The sequence below is a fragment of the Talpa europaea genome (genome assembly GCF_964194135.1).
Source record: "Talpa europaea genome assembly, chromosome: 3".
NCBI lineage: Eukaryota > Metazoa > Chordata > Mammalia > Eulipotyphla > Talpidae > Talpa > Talpa europaea.
The window spans coordinates 134,139,470-134,160,299 of NC_140069.1; the positions used below are offsets into that span (position 1 = coordinate 134,139,470).

The following is a 20,830-nucleotide window of genomic DNA, read 5'->3' on the forward strand; positions in this document are numbered from 1 at the left end:
CTTTCCCGTTAGTCGCCGGCCCTAGCGCTCCATCTCCCCTTCAGCACCCCGCTTGCCGGAGGCGGGACGACCGGACTACAACTCCCAGGACCCCTCGCGGGCCCCGCCCCCGGCGGCGCGCGGTGTAGGTTGGGGGCTGCGGTCCCACGGCCTTCTGGCCGCGTGCGCTCGGGAGCAAGCGCACTACAGGTTCCGTGGCGCCTTGCGCGCGAGCCGGCGGGCCGGGGCGGGCCGGGCTGGAGGGGGAGAGGCCTGGGCTGGCTGGCTGGCGGGCGGGCGGGCGGAGGAAGGGGGTGGGAGCGGAGGCGATGGAGGGGAGGGGTGGGGGCATGGGGGAGGGAAGGGGAAGGGAGGTAGGAGGCGGGGCCGAGCCGGGGCTGGAGCTGGAGTGCGAGCCGGCGGTTGCAGTGGAGGCGGTGATGTCGGTGCAGGTCGTGTCGGCAGCGGCTGCCGCGAAGGTGCCCGAGGTGGAGCTGAAGGATCTGAGCCCCTCCGAGGCGGAGCCGCAGCTGGGACTGAGCACGGCGGCCGTGAGCGCCATGGCCCCCCCGGCAGGCGGCGGGGACCCCGAGGCTCCGGCTCCCGCCGCGGAGCGGCCCCCAGCCCCCGGCCCGGGCTCCGGGCCCGCCGCCGCCCTCAGCCCGGCCGCGGGGAAAGTGCCTCAGGCGTCGGCCATGAAGCGGAGCGACCCTCATCACCAGCACCAGCGGCACCGGGACGGCGGCGAGGCCCTGGTCAGCCCCGACGGCACCGTCACCGAGGCGCCGCGCACAGTCAAGAAGGTATCGGGGCCGGGCTGCCTCTCGCGGAGAGGGAGGGAGGGACGGAGGCTGGGAGAGCCGCGGGTCCTCTCGGCGCGGTGGCACCACTCCACGCCCTCCCTTCTGAGCGGGGGAGCAGAGGGTCTCCTTTCCCCTGCAGCCCACTCTCTCCGAGGTGTCCCCTCTGGCCCCCCAGTGCCGGGGAGCGAAGACTCAGGTGGCACCGGCTGCGGCGCCGTGAGTAACATGGAGGTAGCAGCGCTCTCCCTCACTACTTGGAATAGGCGCGGGGAGAGGCTCCTGCTACTACCGCCCCCTCCCCCCGTGCTCCGTGTGTTATTTTCCACCTATCCGGGGAGAAGACCCCGACGGTATAGGAATACCTGGCCGCTTAGGAGAGCTCACCCAGCAGTAAGGGTGGAAAGATCTGTTTTACTTGGAGAACGAGTAAGCAGTAGTCGCCTCGCAGTGAAATCCTCAGTTGTCTGGTTTCTGTACTGATGATGACTTTCTGCCTTTCGGTGGTCAGCCGCTTCCATAGAGCAGTGTCGATGCTGTGCCCTTCATTCCAGATGCTGCAATATTGCATCTCCTCTGAATGTAGAAGACTAAAGGAGAGATTCTCTTCACTCTTTTCTGCGATTGGTCCTCTCTGCTCCATCCTTGGGCTCCGGTGTGATCAGATCGTGTATGAAGACAATGATTGTTTTATTAATTCCTTTATTATGCTCTGAAGGTGTTAGGAAGAAATGCTGCTACTTGGAGGGAAGGCATCACTGTGGGGCTTTCTGTCTCAGCTGACCGCTTCTTTCAGGCAGTTTTGCAGAGGTAGTAGCCTGAGAAAACACCAAGGAGCGTGACGAGATGTGTGATATCCCTATGTTAATCTTACAGTACCTACAAATGGTATCTGCCTTACTTCTCATAAAGCTGAATCAGCTTAGGAGGAGAAAGGGTAGGCATAGGAAAAGACAGGTGTGGGTCATGTGAAAAGAGATTATGGTCTAAATTTCCAAAGCATAATATGCACACAGTGATTTATGTTTATTGTTGTGAATAACTTTAATTGCTTTACCAGAACAGCAGTAAAATGATATGAAGTCTGCATTGGTTTCACTGTGTAGGACTCAACTGAATTGGAACTTTGAATCCAGACTAACTTTTGCTGTAATAGCCTCATGGTTCATTTATACTTTCTTTCTAATTACCTAAATATAAGCAAATGATGTCTGAGCAACACTGAAGGAATTTGTTAATGATGCTTTAGGACAGTGTCCTTGTCAATTGCAGTATGGAACTCCTCTGGGAGGAATTACAGGAAGAAAGGGAGGCAGTAGAGCACCAGTGCTGGTAGTACTAGTACTAGATGTGAGTCCGGAAATCTGAAACATATTTCTGACTAGTTTAGTTGCTTTATAACTTTGGCCAAAGCTTTTTCCTATGATTAAGGGTCTTTTGTGTAGAATATTAATTTGATTAGATCGCTTGAGGGTAAGAGTGTTTAGCAGATTGCTTTTAAAACATGGGATTTAAGTCAGGCAGAGATGGGCTTGAATCCTAGTATACCTTCCTTTGCCCCCACTAGCTACCTTTGGGTAATTTCCAGATTCTCTAAATCATAGTTTCCTTTTATATAAAATGAGGATATGATTATGATTAAGGATGAGAAATATTTGTAAAGGGCTTTAGCAATGAATTTGGCATATGCCGTAGAGGCTTAAGCAATGATAGCTATTATTGTTGTGAAGAATTGATTTTATTTTATACCTCCTCCCATGATGACTTAAGTGCATGCCACTATGACCTCTTCTGAAAGGTACACACAATTGAAGAGATTCTATATAAAGAAGTTAAAAAGCCACATATTAGCATCAGTCTTTTTCTGAATTCTTAACCGTTTTCCTTGTTGCTGAACCACCTTCTTCCTGTTTTCCCAGCATCCAAATGTAGGGTCTATGATTCTAGATTTACTCAGCAGCCTCAAGGCTATGGAAGACAGGGCTGAGCTTGCCTTACAATGTTAATTACAATCAAAAAACCTCTCTGCTTGAAGGTAAGCAGGTGAAGCTCTGGGCAAGGAAGCAGCTGTATGACACAGCTAAAGGCATTGCTGAGTTGTTTTGGGGGAACAGAATCTTTAACTTTCTTCATATTGAATTGGCTAACTTAAAATTGAGTATACCAGACTGCCCTTCTTTCTCCAAGTTGAAAGTCACTTCACCAAGGGACTACAGTATAACATTTTGATTTGAGTCTTTCTTGATTCTTAGAATATTTATTTAAATTATGACTGTGACCTTGACTCCCTTCTGCTTTTATTATAATATAGGGTGACACTGGGGATTAAAATAGCTGTTGGCTCTTGTAATTGATGACTGTTGCTTTAATTTTTTAAACTGTCATATAAGTCACATTTCCATTGTTGGTTTCCCTTACTCCAGTCATGTATCTGTCATCAGCTTTCTTAGTTCTGTTACTCTGCTTACCTACACAAGGGAAATAAACTTTTATGAGAGCCAGAATTCCCAAGTGCCATAGTTAATAAGAATGAACATATGGTGTGCAGGTTACTCAGTCACATCTTATCTTTGGCATTTACCTCCATCCTGTAACTTGTGGTGCTCTGGGGACCAGATCTTATCATTGTGACTGATATATTTGTATATAATGTCTTCATAAGTGAAGTGAATTCAACAAACCAGAAATCCCTTGTAGAAGTGATTTGTGAAATGGGAAGATAAGTTCCCATCCCAATGAATGAAGTAGTAGTTGAAAGAATTCCTTCCCTATGTTCTTTTTTTTAAAAAATTATTTATTTTATTTATATATTTTTAAAGATTTATTTATTTATGCATACAAGAGCTAGGGTACAGGCCAGAGATGCAGGGAGTGAGAGGATTCACCAGAGACAGAGTGGGGAGCAGAACAGGCAGACTGACTGAAATACACTGCTGAGGGGAGCAGCGGGTGAGTCAGGGGAGGTCTGCTGCGCCATGTGGGTTGCTCCCTGGCTGGCCAGGGATCGAACTTGTGCTGCATAGTGCGGTGCTTAATCCCTTGCGCTACCAGGGAGGCCCAAATATTTATTTAGCATAGAAGAACTGGACTGGGGTGTTACCAGAGGTGTGGGGTATGTGTGTGTGTGTATGAGAAAGAGAGAGTGAGAAAGAGAGAAAGAAGAGAGAGTGGGGAGCAAAACAATCAGATTTACTGAAATATACTGCTAATGGGAGCAGTGGGCAAGACAGAAGAGGTCTGCTGCGCCAGATGTGGGTCAGCTCCCCAGCCTGGGGTTTGAACTCAGACCATCATAGTGATATCTCTGAGACTTAAACCCTAGGCCACCAGGGTGGGCCCCCTTGTGTTCTTGAGAATGGGGTAATAGGAATGTCATAGCATAGCAGGGAAAACAAGGCAGAAGAGGATTTAATTCAAAAAAGTTAAAACTTTCTGACAAAGCTGCGTGCTAGCTCAGGAATCACAGCTAGTTGTGCTTACGTCAGTATCAGTAATGACCATGTTCAAGCAGGCTATTTTTCTTTTGGCAAACGTTACCACCTTGCAATGGCTTTGTTACTGTCAGCAGAGAATGAGTTGAGCCATGCTAGCGCTTTCTTGCCCTGAATTCTTTAAGCTCTTGATTCAGTTAATTATAGATTACTAAAAAGGAAGCTTTTGGATATAGGCATGGGAATGTGGGAGCACTATGACTCCTTTTGCCAGTTAGGAAAGTACAGCTTTGCAAAACGTTCAGTAAGGGAATTGGCAGGCTGACCCTAATGATAGGGTCTTATTAATTGGCATTTCACTTGCCAGGAATTGTTAGTTTTAAAAATCTTGACAACACCACAGTGAGATAAAGTAACTTTATCTCCATTTTATACATAAGGAAATGAAGTCCAGAGAGGTCAAGTGCCTTGCCGAAGGTTATATATCTAGAGACTGGCAGAGGTAGGACTATAATCTCTCTGTTCCACACCTGCTTCTGAAGCCCCTGTTTTTTCCATTATGCCACACCCAGTTCTTTCTAACTTCGATGCTGTGTTCTGACCTTTTCCCAGAAGGCTTTTCAGAATACTCACTGAACTCTAAGGTATCTTTGTGGTTTAAGGCTTAGGTCATTCCAAAACCGAAGGAAAGAGGGTATGAGTCAGGGCTTTAGGAAGAGGAGGAAAAAAAATGAACAAATGTTGAACCTGAAAGAATGGTAGAATTAGAAGAGAGAAAGAAGAGCATCTTATGTAGAAGAACCCATTTCAATATCAGTGATGCTTTTTCATATTAGTAATTTACTGATATTCTGAGAATTTTATGCTTCAACAGTCATAAATAAATCTGAATACTAAAGGATATGCTCATTAAATACTACCTTCTCTATGAATTAATCTCTGGTTAAACTTTTTGAAAGTTAGAAGCAGCATATTGTAATGCATTCCTGTTGTGTACTAGGCATTGTGTGAAAGCTTTACGTGTAGTATTTTATTTGATCCTTTTAAGAGCTCTCAGAGATAGACAGGGTTGGAGAGAGTACAGAATTTGTCTAAGGTTACACATTTAGTAATGTGATGGAGCTAACAGAACTCTAATCTCTTTGACTCTAGAACCCAAGTTCTTTTACTTTTTAATTGAAATATTTATCTGTTCAACACTCAGATTGAACCTTTTGAATTTTAGTTAATCTGTGCATTTTTTGTGGATGTTTGTGGTGTTTTACTAACAGGCAATTTCTATTTATTGAGCTTTTGTAATGACTATAATATTTATGTGACTGTGAGTTTTCTAAGAAAGAAGACTTATTTTTTATTAGTATAATTTATGAATTCTATTCTCCATGGACCTGGAAAAAATTGGGCTCTAGGATCTGTTTTAGGAGGGTACTCAGAATCTGAAGTTGGAGTTGTGTGTTTGATGCCTTGAGGAAGACAATTTAGTGTCCAGTTAATTGAAGAAATGGGTAGTTTATGAAAAAGAGTGATCTTATCACTTTCTCAGACTTTTTTCCTCTACAGTGAAAGAGAAAAAGAAGAGATTTGTTGAAATCTTTATTCAGACTATTGATTTTTTAAAAAAGATTTCTTTTTATTTATTTATGCATATAAGAACTGAGGTATAGGCTGGAGGTGCTGGGGGGTAAGGGGGTAAGAGGATTCACCAGGGACAGAGTGGGGAGCAGAACAGGCAGATCTACTGAAATACACTGCTAAGGGGAGCAGCGGGAGAGACAGGAGAGGTCTGCTGCACCATGTGGGCCACCTCCCTGGCTGGGGATTGAACTCAAACCATAGTGGCTGCTTATAATTTGATAGCACTAAGACTTTAACCCATGCACCACCAGGGAGGTCCCCAGACAATTGAGTTTATAAACAATATGCAGTTTCTCTTATGATAGTTTTTTTTTTTTAATTTCCGTTGATTTATCATTGGTTTACAATACTATATATGTTTTGGGAGTGCAGTTTCACACATCTGTATCATGGTAGTTTTTGGAAGTAATTCAGAGCGTACAACTGAGTTGGAAATGAGGAGAACAGTCTTGTCAGTTACCCTGACCCACCACCCAGGCATCATGTTCAGGTGGTCTGTACAGGTAGAGGAGCTGGGATTCTGTTTACCCAGGAAGAGGTATAGTAAGCTTAATCAGGCTTCTATGAAATTTGTAGGAGCTTTTTATAGTCTAGATTACCTGTGACTCAAGATGAGAGGTGAGCAGAGATGAAAGTGAATTGACATTTCTTCTCTAACAGTTCCGAGTCTAAACTTTTTGATAATATCAAACAACTAAAGACCTATGATATGTATGATTTTCCAGTGATGCTCCTCTCTAGCTATATTCTGCAACAATTCAACTAGCCATTTTCCCTTTGGACACTGTGTTAATAACTGGTGGTTTTCCTATTTTTTTCAAGGGTCTGTCAGTAGAACAGATGTTTGGGGCATCTGGGTCTTCTTAGCTCAGAACCTGTATTGAGGAAAGGTACGGAGGCTCTAGAGCTGCTAGTTGAGTTTCTCTGACGATAAGTTAGGCCTTTCCTTAAAGTCTTCCTGAATACTGCAAAGCTGTAATTGAATGTTAAGTAATCTGAGATAAAACTGCTTTCATCTTCCCTGCAGATTTATTACCTACAATGTTCTAATGTGAACCCTTTAGATCATTCTAAAAATTTTTCTTAGCAACTTTTGGTTTCAGCTATAACTTCATTTATGACTACTATTTACTGAATACTTATTTTCTGTCAGGCCTCTATCACTCCTTCACATCTCACTTAATGGTAACAACTTTATCAGATGAATATTGTTATCTCTGTTTTACAGATAGGAAGATAGAGGCTCAAAGAGAGTAATTAAGCTTGCCCAAGACTATGCCAGTCTGTGATGCTTTTGGGATTAGTGAGATGGAACACTACCCATAGCAACAATGGAGGCCTTGCTGCACAGCCAACCCCCTACATCTCTGACTAAACTCCCACATGAAATCTGTGTAAACTACTGCGTCTAGGTTGCTGCTGAGACCAGTTTGTGTAACCTTTTGGATTTCAGCATCTGCCCTTTCCAAGGAGAGGCCTAAACCACCATGCCTCACTTCCCTGATTATCTCAATCACTACCTGATGTCCTGTCATCTTTATCTTTCTAATACTCATTCCCTTAAGCACTCTCTTCATCTGAACTGATCCAGTCTCCCCCAAACCTTTCCACTATGTTCTCTGCAATTTCCCCCTCCATTATCAAATCCTCATGTAGTGTCAGCCTCTAGCAGCAAGATCCAGTTACTGGGGCAACATTGGGTTTGCTGTTAGAGTGACACCTGGTTTCCAGAACTGTAATGATGCAGCCCAAGCTGCAACATCTCCTGCTTGGTGTTAGCATTCATCAAATCTTTGCTAAGCCCCATTCTGTGTATGATTTTGGGTGGTGGTTTTCTGTGTAGCTTTGAAGCAAGTTCTACACTTTGCAAGCTGCCTCATATTCTTTCTGTAAATTTTATGTAATTTACAGAAGAAATTCTGTAAATTCTCTGTAATTCAGTCATACTTCTGCTGCTTATGGAATGCTGGGGGATGCTTGGTTAAACCTAATTCCCTGCCTTCTTAGTTGTCTGCATCCGTGGAACGGAAGGTTGCTATAGAAAAATCAGAAAACCAAGCAGATTGATCACACTATAAATTTAAAATTATTGACCTTATGTATAATCAGCATTGCCTATGAATGTTATGCATTTCTCTAGTGAGTTCACTTTCTCACCCACTGCAAGTGACTACTTCATACCATTTCAAATTCTAATTTCTCATAGTTATTTTATAACCAGTGATATGCTTTATACTTTGTTATGAAAACAGAAGCCACCAAAAGGGAATTCCTTCATCTTTTTTTTTTTAAGATTTTATTTATTTATGCATACAAGAACTGGGGTACAGGCCAGAAGTGTGTGTGGGGGGTGAGAGGATTCACCAGAGACAGAGTGGGGAACAGAACAGGCAGATCGACTGAAATACACTGCTGAGGGGAGCAGCAGGCAAGTCAGGAGAGGTCTGCCGCACCATGTGGTTACTCCCTAGCCGGGGATTGAACTCATGCTGTAGTGGCTGCGGACAGCCTCACAGGTTGCCTCTTAACCCCTTCTGCCACCAGGGAGGCCCGGAATTCTTTCATCTTTAATCACACTGAGTCTGCATCTGGGGCTCATCTTTTTCTCCTTTCCACCTGTTATGAGAGAAGTGTCCTTTGTTCTATCAAAGACCAGTCCCCCTATCAGTGCTCTAATCACATTCTTTCCTGTTTTCTTGGAGAACTTCTTTGGTTATTTCCTCTTCCTATTAGTCAATATTCCAAGTGAGGTCTGTGCCCATCTGGGGTCAGCTCCCTGGCCGGGGATTGAACTCGTGCTGCAGTGGCTGCCAATAGCTTCATAGTGCTGAGACTCAACCCCTTGCGCCACCAGGGAGGCCCATTGTGATTTCTTCTTAAGTCATCTGTACTATTCATGTGCCTTTGGGATAAGTATCATCCACATACCAATAACTCCCAAATTATTTATTTAAGGACCTGTCTTCTGAATGCTGATCTTGTGTTTATGTACAACTGCCTCCTTGCAGTTGAATTTCAGAGTTGCCATGTCCAAGATGTAATTTACCTCCCTGTCTAATTCTTGCAAATATGTTGTTCTTGTTTTCTTCATATCAGTTAGTTAGAAGTTGTGTTACATTTCTTTTAAGAAAATAGCTTTTAATCACACAAGTAATATTTGACTATATCCTTCTAAAATAATTAAATCTAGGGCTTCCCCTGGTGGCGCAGTGGTTGAGCGCTGGGCTGCGAAGCTGCCCTCAGCCTCTGCAGCGCCGGTTTGATCCCCGGCTGCTCCCCGGCCACGGGGCGAGGGTCCCACATGGCACGCAGACCTCTCCTGCCGCCCGCTGCTCCCCTCAGCAGTGTACTTCGGTCCTTCTGCCTGCTCTGCTCTCTGCTCTGGCTCTGGTGAATTCTCTCACCCTCCCGCGCTTCTGACTGTACCCAGTGCTTGTACAAATAAACAAACAAATAAATAAATCTTTAAAAAAAAAACAAAAAAAAAGTAGTATCATTTTACTTCTCAACTAACTATACACAAAGATAGCCCTTTTACCTTACCTTATATAATAGTGGATATTTTTAGATCTTTTAGGAGGAAGATCTTTTTTTGTTGTTGTTAATTAGCATTTTTTCTGCTTAACATTACTGAGTGACTACTATGCACCCAGTAGGGGGGTTATAACAGCAAACAAACTTGATAAAGATCACTGCCCTCTGATTGACTTTTTTTTTATATCAGCTTCTTGAATTTCTTTATATATTTTGGACATTCTTTGTGAATATGTTGTAAATTTTTTTTTCTACTCTGTTCACTTCTAGCTTTGCTTATGATTTATTTATTTTTATTTAAAAAAAGATTTATTTATTTATGCATACAAGAGCTGGGGTACAGGCCAGAGATGCGGGGGGTGAGAGGGCTCACCAGAGACAGAGTGGGGAACAGAACAGGCAGACTGACGAAATACACTGCTGAGAGGAGCAGTGGGCAAGTCAGGAGAGGTCTGCTGCACCTTGTGGGTTGCTCCCTGGCTGGCTGGGGATCGAACTTGTGCTGCAGAGGCTACGGATTGCTTCATAATGTGGTGCTTAGCCCCTTGAGCCACCAAGGAGGCCCCCTTTGCTTATGATTTAAAAGTTTTTTTTTTCTATGTAGTCAGATTGGCTACATTATTCCCTTAGGAATTTGGAATTTTGTGTCTTGGAATGGCCTTTCCTACCCCAGGTTTATAAACACAGTCTTTCATATTTTCTTTAATGGTTTTTATGGCTGTGCTTTATTATATTTTGATCTTCAGCCCACTTGAAATTTATTTTTGCTTGTAATGTGAGATAGGCACTATTTGCAATGTAAGATAGATCTGTTTGTTCCCAAATAAAATTTATTTATTTTGGAAGGTTTGTTTATTACTTCTTTCTCTTTAACTTGTCTTTCTTAACTGTTTCTTTCTTAACTCCTAGCTGGATATATGAAAGTAACTTTTGATTGAAGATTTTATCTATTTAAGAATAGCACTAAAAATGACATCCGGTAGCACTAACTTAGTGCTTATAATGAGTTGTTCATGGAAGACCTTGTTATTTTAGCAAATTTTACATCATTATTATTATTTAAAGGATAGAGATTATGTTTTGATAGAAATTAGAACCTCAAAGATATCCCAAATACAAAGCCTGTGCTGCAGTGGTCTACAGAGGATCTCACCTTCTGTACTTAGATACTATGTTGGAAAACTGTAATAATGTGTGTTCCTTTTGCAAAATGAGATTTTTTTTTTAAGACATTGCCAAAAATTGAGTATATGTGATGAGACTATAAACAGGAAGATGTTTGCCTTGTTTAGATAGCTGTGTATGTCTACCATTCAAAGTTGACATTTTCTGCTCCAGGTTAAAGAAGGACTTCTTTCCCTGACAGGTGATTGAACTGTTGTCTTTAACAAAATTTTGTTGAATAAGCCTTGACTGAGTCTACTCTTAGGTCACTTTGTTTTGGGAGAAGGAAATATTCGTTCCTACTATTCCTGTAAAAAAAGAAAAGTTTATTGGTTTAATGCTGTTGCCTTCTTCGGGCCTATGCTGAACTGTATTATAGAAGAAGCAACGTCTGAATATTAGTCTAATCTCCCCATACAATGTGAACTTCTTTTACGCAAAAATTATTTACGTGTTTTGTGCTAAACACTGCTAAGTGGCAGGGTTATTAAAGCAGTGAAATACCATTCTTGGAGAGGAGAGTTTAGATGCAAAAATAAATAAATACAGTCTAGTTTGATAGGAGCAGTACTGGAAGCAGGAATTGTAGTATGAAGACGTCAGCGTTGAAATTGAGGTGTATCACTATAGGACTTAAGTAATATTCTTGGTTGCCACCCTGGAAAATTGACAGTGTAGCAGAACCTTTTGTGAGGTTTCCATGCTCCATCCTCACATGTCCAGAAATTCAAATTTTTCAATAAACTTCAAAGTCATTCACCTCTTAGGACTGGCTCATTCAGTGCACTCACCAGAGACTCATTTATTTTGTTTGTTTTATTGTTTCTCTCACTCTCTTGGTTTTGCTCTTTTTCTCCCCCAGAGACGAATATTTAAAATGAAACTGTAATTTCTAATTTATGGTGAGATGTATAACACTCAAGCTGACTTGATACATGTGGGGGTCAGTCTGGGGATTCTTTGGAAAATCTGTATGGGAAGCCTAATTATAGTTAGAGGCAGAGGCCTCCCTAGTGGCACAAGAGGTTAAAACGCAGTACTATGAAGCTATCCACAGCCACTGCAGCACGAGTTCGATCCCCAGCCAGGGAGGTGACCCATATGGCGCAGCAGACCTCTCCTGTCTCGCCCCTTGCCTGCTGTTCCCCTCAATAGTGTATTTCAGTAGATCTGCCTGTTCTGCTCCCCACTCTGTCTCTGGTGAATCCTCTTAGCCCCTCATCTCAGCCCCTGCATCTCTGGTCTGCATCCCAGCTCTTGTATGCATAAATTAATAAATCTTTAAAAATATGATATATAGTTAGAGGCAGTTTATTGAGTTTGGAGATTTAGATCCTTGCTACTCACACTGTTCCATGACTGGAAGCATTGACATCACCTGGGGACTTGTTGGAAATGCACAGCCTCAGGCACATCTTCTGTACTGGTATATGCTCTCCAGAACTTCAGTTTTTTACTCATTCTTGAGTAAAGTTGGATTAGCATTTTTGGGTTTTGTGGAAGGATAGATATTTTTAATAAGTTATAAACCTTGTATTCAAATATTCAGTAAACTCAGAGATAGAAGCACAGATAGGCACAGATACACAAAGACAGACACACAGAGAGATTCCCCACATCCAACAGAACCCCTCACACTGAGACCCTTCCTGCACATACCCACAGAGAGACTCACATTGTCTCCCTAAGGAGTCCCTTATCTGTACCCACAGGTATACCCCACACCCAAAAGCATAGAGAAGCCCACAGAAAATTTCACACATAAAAATACCCAATAAGTAATGTTAAAAACTCAGATTTTCATAGGACTAAAGTAGTGTTCTCTAGTTATTTTGAGAAGGAACAGTCTACTCTCTAAGGTACTTTTAACAGAGCCAGAAAATGAAGCAAAAACAGACGGGTTACCATTGGATCTGTATAACAGTGAATACTACAACAAAGCCAGTTTTATTTGAATTCTTTTTACTGGAACTGCTTGTTCCTGGGCATCGTTTTCAGTTTGATGTACTCATCATGTTTAGGTGGAAGATCATTAATTTTTCTCTTAGGAACTTGCATCCTAGGTTGCTGATGAGCAGAGTTCCCTGCTCAGTTGCCCTTGTTACTAGTTAACATCCTCCCTTGATGCTGTCCGAGTCACTTAAAGCTGCCCATGATTGGAAGATCCAGAAACACCCTACCAAAGTGGAGGACTTGTATTGAATCTTCAGTGGGTGTGTATGTCTGAGAATGTACAGCGGAGAGGGATGATTATGTTAAAGCTAGGAAGTAATACAATTTGGGGGCTTTCACCCCCAATTTATGATATAGGTTTACATAGAGACCTGTGATGAAACTTAAGAATGATTCAGGAATAATTTAGTTGTAAGTGAAAGAATTTAAATCTATACTGATGTGGACAAGGTTGATACATTGATTGTGTTGGTTCATTTTCTTAGTACTTTAGGCAGCCTCTCCTAAGAATACCTTGTTTGGGAAAAGGAGACTTAATGCATGCCGCATGATTGTGCCTAAATATACTTGGAAGTTTCTGTTACACTGAGGGAATTAGGCACCAGAGAGACTTCAGCAGAGTAGTTTCTCAAATGTAGGTTCCAAAAAAGAGAGAAATATTTTTCTCTCGCTTGGTACATGTATATGTGTTTATTTGACCTGTTTAAAAAAATTTGCACCAAGCATCTGGAAGAGTACTGAGAAAATTGTACTCTGCCCAATTTAACAAATGTTAGCATTTTGCAAATTTTTATGTAACTATTTTTTAAAGATATAAAACATGGTAGATAAAATTGGAGAACCCTTTGTATCTCTTTTCTTCTGATCAAAGAGGTAGCTGCTGTCCTCTTTGTATTTATGAATTCCCTTCATGTCTTAATAGATAATGTTAATATTGTCAGCATCAATTGTGTATCAATGAGCAATATATAGGGTTTTTTGTGAGTTATAAATAATTTAAGTGGAATTACAGAGTAGAAATTATTCTGCAGCCTATTTTTTTTTTCACTCTTTTGAATTGTAACCAGTCTGATACATGTAGATTTTTCACTTAATTTTAACTACAGTATAGTTCTTCATTGTATGGTATATCCATAGTTTACCCACTCTCCTATTAATTTTTCTCCACTGGAATAAATAATCTTAATCATGTTTTCTTGTGTACATATATGATAGTTTATCTAGGGTATATCCTATAAGCAAGTTGCTTAAACTTTATTAACTTTAATAAACACATGCAGTTTGCAGCAACATGGATGGAGCTAGAAGGGATCATGCTCAGTGAAATAAGTCAGAAAAAGAAAAATACCGGATGGTCTCGCTCATAGCAGGAATTCAGTAAACCTAAATAAGGGACCAGGAAAAAGACTAATTAATACAAAGTAAAAATCAAAATCAACAAGCAACTATAAACCAGAGACACACTACGGGGGGCGGGGGGGAGGAAAGGGGAGAGGAAGGATTAGGGTCAAAATAAGGGGGGGGGTACAATTGTATGGAGAATATAACCAAAATGAAAATGCATACATTGTGCAAAAATGAAAAATGATGTAAGAATTATATAAAATAAAATATTAATAAAAAAACTTTATTAACTTTAGCACATACTCCCAATTATAATTACTATTTTCTCAATCTTGTCATAGGCAAAATGATGAAAATAAGTTTCTATGGCATTATTCTGGTCACAAAAATGTCACCAAATTTCTAAGTAAAGGCCCCCAAACACTTCTAATATAGCATTTGTATTCATTCATTTTCCAGCTTGCTTATTCCAATTCAGGGTCTCTGTTGACTGGAGGCTATCCAGGCAACATAGAGTGTGAGGCAGAAGCCAGTCCTGAACAGGATGTCTCTCCGTTGCAGGGGGCCCTCACACACACACCCCCATACTTACTAACACTGGAACAATTTAGACACACCAGTGAACCTCATGTGCACTACTTTGGGATGTGAGCAGAAGCCAGGGAACTGAGTGCAAATCCATACAGATATGGGGAGACCTGCAGACTCCACATAGACAGTGGTACTAACTGGGAATTAATTTTTTTCCCCTCATCAGTGTTATAACAAAACATTATTCAAAGACTTGCTATATTTTGTTTTCAGATGCTGTTGTGAATGGAATTGTTTTCTTAATTTCATTTTCAGATTGTTTATTGCTAGTGTGTAGAGGTACATTGACTTCTTACTGAAGTAATATATACTTAGCATTTATCATTTTAATCACTTCAAAGTATACATACATTGGCATTAAGTACAATTACAGTGTTGTTAACTATCACCAATAGCTACACCCAAAAGTTTTTCATTACATCTGATCAAAACTCTCTGAAGATACATTACATAATATCTTCCCTTTCCCTGTCCTCCTAGTCTCTGGAGACCTCTATTCTACTTTGTCAGTATGAGTTTGCCTGTAGATATCTCATAAAAGTGGGATCATATAATATTTCTTCTTTTGTATCTGGTTTATTTCACTTAGTATAATGTTCTGTCCATATTGTAGCACATACCAGAATTTCACTCCTCTTTAAGGTTGAGTAATATTCTATTGTATTTATATATCACATTTTGTTTATCCATTTATCTGTCGATGGACACCTGGGCTATTTCTGGTTATCATGAATAATGCTGTTGTGAATGTGTGTTTACAAATACTGTTTAAGTCCTGTTTTGAATTCTTTGGGATATATGTAGGAGTGGAATTGATACTTGCATATCATTCCTATATCCTCAATTTTGCTAAATTTATTTATTTCTTTAGTAGTTTTTTTAGAGATTCTGTAGGATTTTTACATAGAGAATCTTGTACAAAGATTCTACTTGTTATCCAGTGTATATGCCTTTTTTTCCCTTTTGCTGTATTGCACTAAAACCTCCAATACAACACTGAATAGAAATGGTAAGAACTGATATTCTCACCTATGATCTTGAAAAGTATTTCACCATTAGGTATGGTTAGCTGATAGCTGGTAAGACAAATTTCTAATATGTTCTTTGTCTTAATTTTGATTGATTTAAGTAAGGGACTGGATAAATTGATATGAGTTATCACTTGCTTAACATACTTCTCTTAGCAATAAAATTAACAATCCTTGTCTCATAGAATTGAGGTACCCTCATGACATCCTGTAAATTACTACTTTTAGTCAGTCTTTTAATCAGTAGTCTAAATGGGCTCTTCATAGACTACCTGTTCATATTTAAGTCTAGAAAGCTTTGTATTCTTTGATGTTCTTTTAAAATTCACTGCGATTTTTCTTTCTGTGGAGAGATTCTATGATGTTTTCTCTCTAAAGTAAAATACCTTTTTGTGTATGGAAACTACATCTACAACTAATAGATGTCATTTATTTTAGTTCAAACCTGTTTTTTCATCTATTCTCATAAAATCCTCAGGCAACGCTCCTTTTCCTTGATCTTGGGGACATTGATGTTTACATGCTTTACTTGATAAGTCTGTTTGTGATAATTTGATTAAATGTTTTCTCCCTTAAATGGTAAACTCTACAAGGTCAGAGACCATGTCTTTCTTTTTCACTGTATTGTTAACATCTGGCAAATACTAAGGGTTTTGAATGAAAGAATGATGAAATCAATATGTTTTTTATGATATGGTATAAAGAAGACTGTTAAGTGTAAATTGGCTTTACTTTAGGATGAATTTTATTTTTTTTATTTTTTTAGGATGAATTTTCATTCTTAAGTCCTCAAAGAATTTCAGAGTATAGATTGCTATTTATTTAGCTGAAATAGAAAAATTTTCCAGTTTCCTTTTAGTAATTAGGCCAACTGTTACCCTCCTGTTACTATCTTGTGTATATATGTGTACATTAAAAAAAAATAGAAATCTGTCTCTTTTCCTTTACAATTTGGTAGAATAAAAATAAATCTGTGCTATGGTTCTGCCAATTAGTAAGACTATTTTCATGTTATTTCTCAAAGACTTTAGGCCTACATATACATGACTTGGGGGTAATTTTATAGGAACCTGCTTCAATAATAAACTATAAACCTTTAATAAAACCAGTTGCCAGAAAGGAATGGTTGTGAATATCATGTAGGAAGTTGGTATCTTTTTAATAAAATGACATTTTTCACGCCTAAATCTTTTATGTTGAAGAAGGGTCAACATTTTTTTATTTGTGATTGACTGATTAATAAATATATTCTGATTTAACAGCTTACTTGAGTTGCTTTGAATAAAGAATTCATATTTAACATTTGAGACCTTTTCTCCATTTCTCTCTGCTTTGTTGACCAGGACCTTGTTATAACATAGGCAACTGTTAGACCTTCCTTACTAGGAGTTAAGCTGAACTTTTTGGCTCCCAGGCTTAGTCTCTGTCCTTATGCTTCATTGATATTTCAAATGCCTTGGTGAGCTTATTAAATAAGCCCATATTTTTTTCATCTGTTTTTCTCATGCTTGATATACTGTAGGGGAAGAAAAATTCTTTTCCTGCTTCTCTCCTAGGATCTCTGGCTGGGACTTTTCCTCCATGTGTAGGGAGAGCATCTCTCACCTGAGGGTTTCATGACCTGCTTCAGGGGAGAAGAGGCAGTCAGAGTCCTCCCCGAACCTTCCATTTTCTGTATTTCTTCAGCTTAAAATAGTCAGTATGCTAAGGTGCTATATTTGGGGGGGGGGGGTAAATATAAACCTTATCATTCCCCCTGTCTGAAACTTTCCCCAAGACATTTCACCGTCCAGAAATAGAGTTGGTTGATTTGTCCTATAAATCATTGAGCCAGTCTCTCAGTACTGGGAAAAAGTCTCACTTCAAGATACAGTTGTATAGGTGGGGGGTAGGGTGCACACCTAAATGAAGACTCTATATGGTGTGAGCAATGAGGTATATAAAGGGGCATTTCTACAAAAGCAAAAGAAAATAATTAAGGGTTAGAGAAAACTATAAACTTAGTTTTTGACTCTAGAATACAGTCAGTTAAGATTTCTAGATGTTAGACTGCAGGCATTTTTAGACAGTAAAGTGAATCCAGGCAGTGGCAAGCTGATAAATTTCCTGGTTTGCAGTTTGCATCTTTCTGGTGATGGCATGGGATGTGCCAGTGGACTTTCCGAGTGGCCTACACAATTGCTGGCACAAAGATTGTCTGCACACGATCCATTGTGGTGATTTCTAAAGTTTATATGAAGTTGTTCAGGTTCAGCTTGTAGGACTTTGGGAAAAGAGTATAACTATTTCATTTTGACACCAAGCCAATAAATCTTTTTATGGATAAGCTGTTAGATACAAGAGGTGTCTCCAGAGAGAGTTCATAAGATGTAGGGTCCTGCTTCTCCAGCTCCCATCATCCACTCCAATCTAGAGTTACTTCTAAAGATAGTCTAAGAAAGTAAAGGACTTTGATGTCTTCATAGATGGTGTAAAGAACCTTCTTATGACAAAGGAGACATAAATGACAAAAATATAGGAAAACAATGGCTGTTTTTTGGAGGCTAAGGATCAATAACTAATGGATAGTCAAAACTAAATCAATGGGTGATTATAAAATGAATTATTATAAATGAATCTAAAATGAATTATTATAAATGTCTTTGTCTTTTGAGTCTGAATTTGGAAAAGAAGGGGCAAAGAGCAGCTCGCTTTCCTCTCTCCACCAGACTACAGACAGAAATTTGGGAGGCTGGGCCTCCCTGGTGGCACAAGGGGTTAATTCGCAGCACTATGAAGCAATCCATAGCCACTGCAGCATGAGTTTGATCCACGGCTGGGGAGGTGACCCACATGGCGCAGCAGACCTTTCCTGTCTCACCAGCTGCTCCCTTCAGCAGTGTGTATCAGTCAATCCACCTGCTCTGTTCCCCACTCTGGTGAATCCTCTCATCCCTTCCCCCCTGGCATATATCCCAGCTCTTGTATGCATAAAAAAAAGAGGGCCTCCCTGGTGACATGGGAGTTGAGCGTTGCGCTGTGAAGCTGTCCACAGCCTCTGCAGTGCGGGTTCGATTCCTGGCCGCCCAGAGAGAAACCTACATGGCATGGCAGATCTCTCCGGCCTCACCCGCTGCTCCCCTCAGCAGTGTCTTTGGTCCGTCTGCCTGTTCTGCTTCCCGCCCTGTCTCTGGTGAATTCTCTCACCCTCCCACACCTCTGACCTGTACCCCAGTTCTTGTATAAATAAATATTTTTTTTTTTTTAAAAAGAAATTCAGGAGGTTGATTTTGGGAAGACTTCATAAAGAAATAAAAACCCAAAGAAATGCTTGAGCCTGTTTGTTTTTACATGTGTTTTGAAGAGTAGAAAGTCTTAAGGGTATGAGCTAAATCTGGGAGAAACCTGACAAGGCCTTCCTTAGCTATTCATTATGCCAGTGTGCCATATTTTGGGGTATCATGTACTGAAGCCAGTCAGTACATGCTGATAACTCACATAGCCTGATAATAATGATACCCAGAAATGGTTATTACTACTTTGAATACACCCTGGATACAATACAATCTGCAGAGCAATCCAAAATTCTTTTCCTGTGGTAGTGTCCCTGAATTATCATAGTGGTTTATAAATTTTATAATCTTTGGGGTCTTTTGTGTATCTGAGAAGTCATTGAATGAGGGTTTTTTCCTTCCTTCCTATACTCTCTTCTGTTTGGTTAGCTGACTGATTTTTTGTTCACTAGGTATTTGGCTCACTTTTGGTGGATCTTTCACAATTTAATACTAGCATATATAGATGTTTAATCAATGTTTGTGATTATAGAACTGAGCCCCAGTCATGAATCATTGATTTATAACATAATTCCCTCCATTCATCTTCTGTCCTGTAACCCCTAATGCATGACACACAGAGAAACATTAGTATTATCTTTTCAGCTCTTGTATATATTGCACCCTTGGTTAGATTTTCTGTCAGATGGCTAATAATTAAGCCATTGGAAAGAGCCCAAAGATTTCAGATTATCTGGCTAGACAGTAACAACAGAGTGTAGTATACAGCAACATGATGATACTTGTCAATTCTAAAATATCACTGTTTTATTCAAGAACCTCAGAATAAACCAATTAAGACTCTTTTGGCCTAAAGGAGATTTTACAATTATATTTACTCTTGAGAGCTTGTTTGGAGGTTCTAGCAGGGGAGCGCAGCTACTCGTATACCCTCGACCGAAGACCGGTCCGTCTCTATTCGGGGAAGGCCGTCCTCTTCGACCGAGCGCGCAGCTTCGGGAGGGACGCACATGGAGCGGTGAGGGAGGAAGGGGACACCCGCCTAGCAAGCCAGATCAGCCGAATCAACCCTGGCGATCAAGGGGGTGACAGATGTCGCAGCCATATCGCCCTCACATCCAATTATATTTACTCTTTTTCTCCACAATTGTTCCTTAAATATGTAGCAGAGATCACGCTAAGTATGTATCTCCATAAAGACTTAGAGACTCAGCAAGAGGACTGTTGGCTTAAAGGGAGCAACAATGATGATAGGTATTTTGTTACTCACAGTCAGACTCCTGAAATCTCTGTCCCAATATTGGGAAGAAAAAGAAAAGTGTCCTGGGAAGCTTGGGACCTTGTCAAGACGTAGCAGAGTATGAAAGAATACTATCTGTAGAGAATTTATAAATATGAATTAGTACTTACAATAGCACTGTGGTAAGCAATTGTAGTTTACTAATGGAAAGGCCAAATAAAATGAAATTCAATAATTGTTTTTTTAAATGCCAACAAGCACTCTACTTAGTGCTTGTCCAAAGCTTGAGAGCAGACAGCTTGTAAATGCAAACCCATGCTGCATTTTGGCAAGACATCATCGCAGTTTTTATCTCTGTAAATAAAGTAATTGCAGAGTTACAAGATTACAATAAAAAATATTCTTGAGTAGAGATTAGAATGCAAGTGTTTCAAAATGTACTTGCTTCAGGGTATTATATATTTTCATAGGGGTAAGAAGTCAGAATTAGGAAAACATGGTTTATTGTTGTATCTTTTCTGCTTAAATATTACAATTTAGTCAAGTCAAACACAAGATAAAAAACTGAACTTGAATTTTTGTTCTGTAATACTTAAACCCAGTGCCTATTTGACAAAATCATAATGTGAGCTCTTGGTTCAAGTATTACAGAATAAGAACTCAAGTTCAGCTTTTTACCTTATATCTGAAGTGTTAGTGTAACATCTAAATGAAGATGTCTTGTATATAGAATTGGAATCAGAGTGGAAATTGGAGGAGGATGTCAAGAAATAGCTATGGAAGTTACCAGAAAGGTCCTGATCATGCTAGTAACTATACTTAGAAGGGGTGTAAGGGAGAACAAAGATGGGTAATGAGA

The 20,830-nt window shown here is 40.3% G+C and overlaps 1 protein-coding gene across 1 annotated transcript in view; it reads left to right on the top strand.

Moving 5' to 3' along the window:
* Positions 1-419: 419 nt before the first annotated feature.
* Positions 420-20,830, top strand: part of AHCYL2 (adenosylhomocysteinase like 2) — a gene marked incomplete at both ends in the record, with an annotated part of 145,257 nt that continues 124,846 nt past the window's right edge. Inside the window, 1 exon segment of the mRNA XM_084230642.1 lies at positions 420-782. Within this exon segment, the coding sequence (XP_084086768.1) occupies positions 420-782 (363 nt within the window).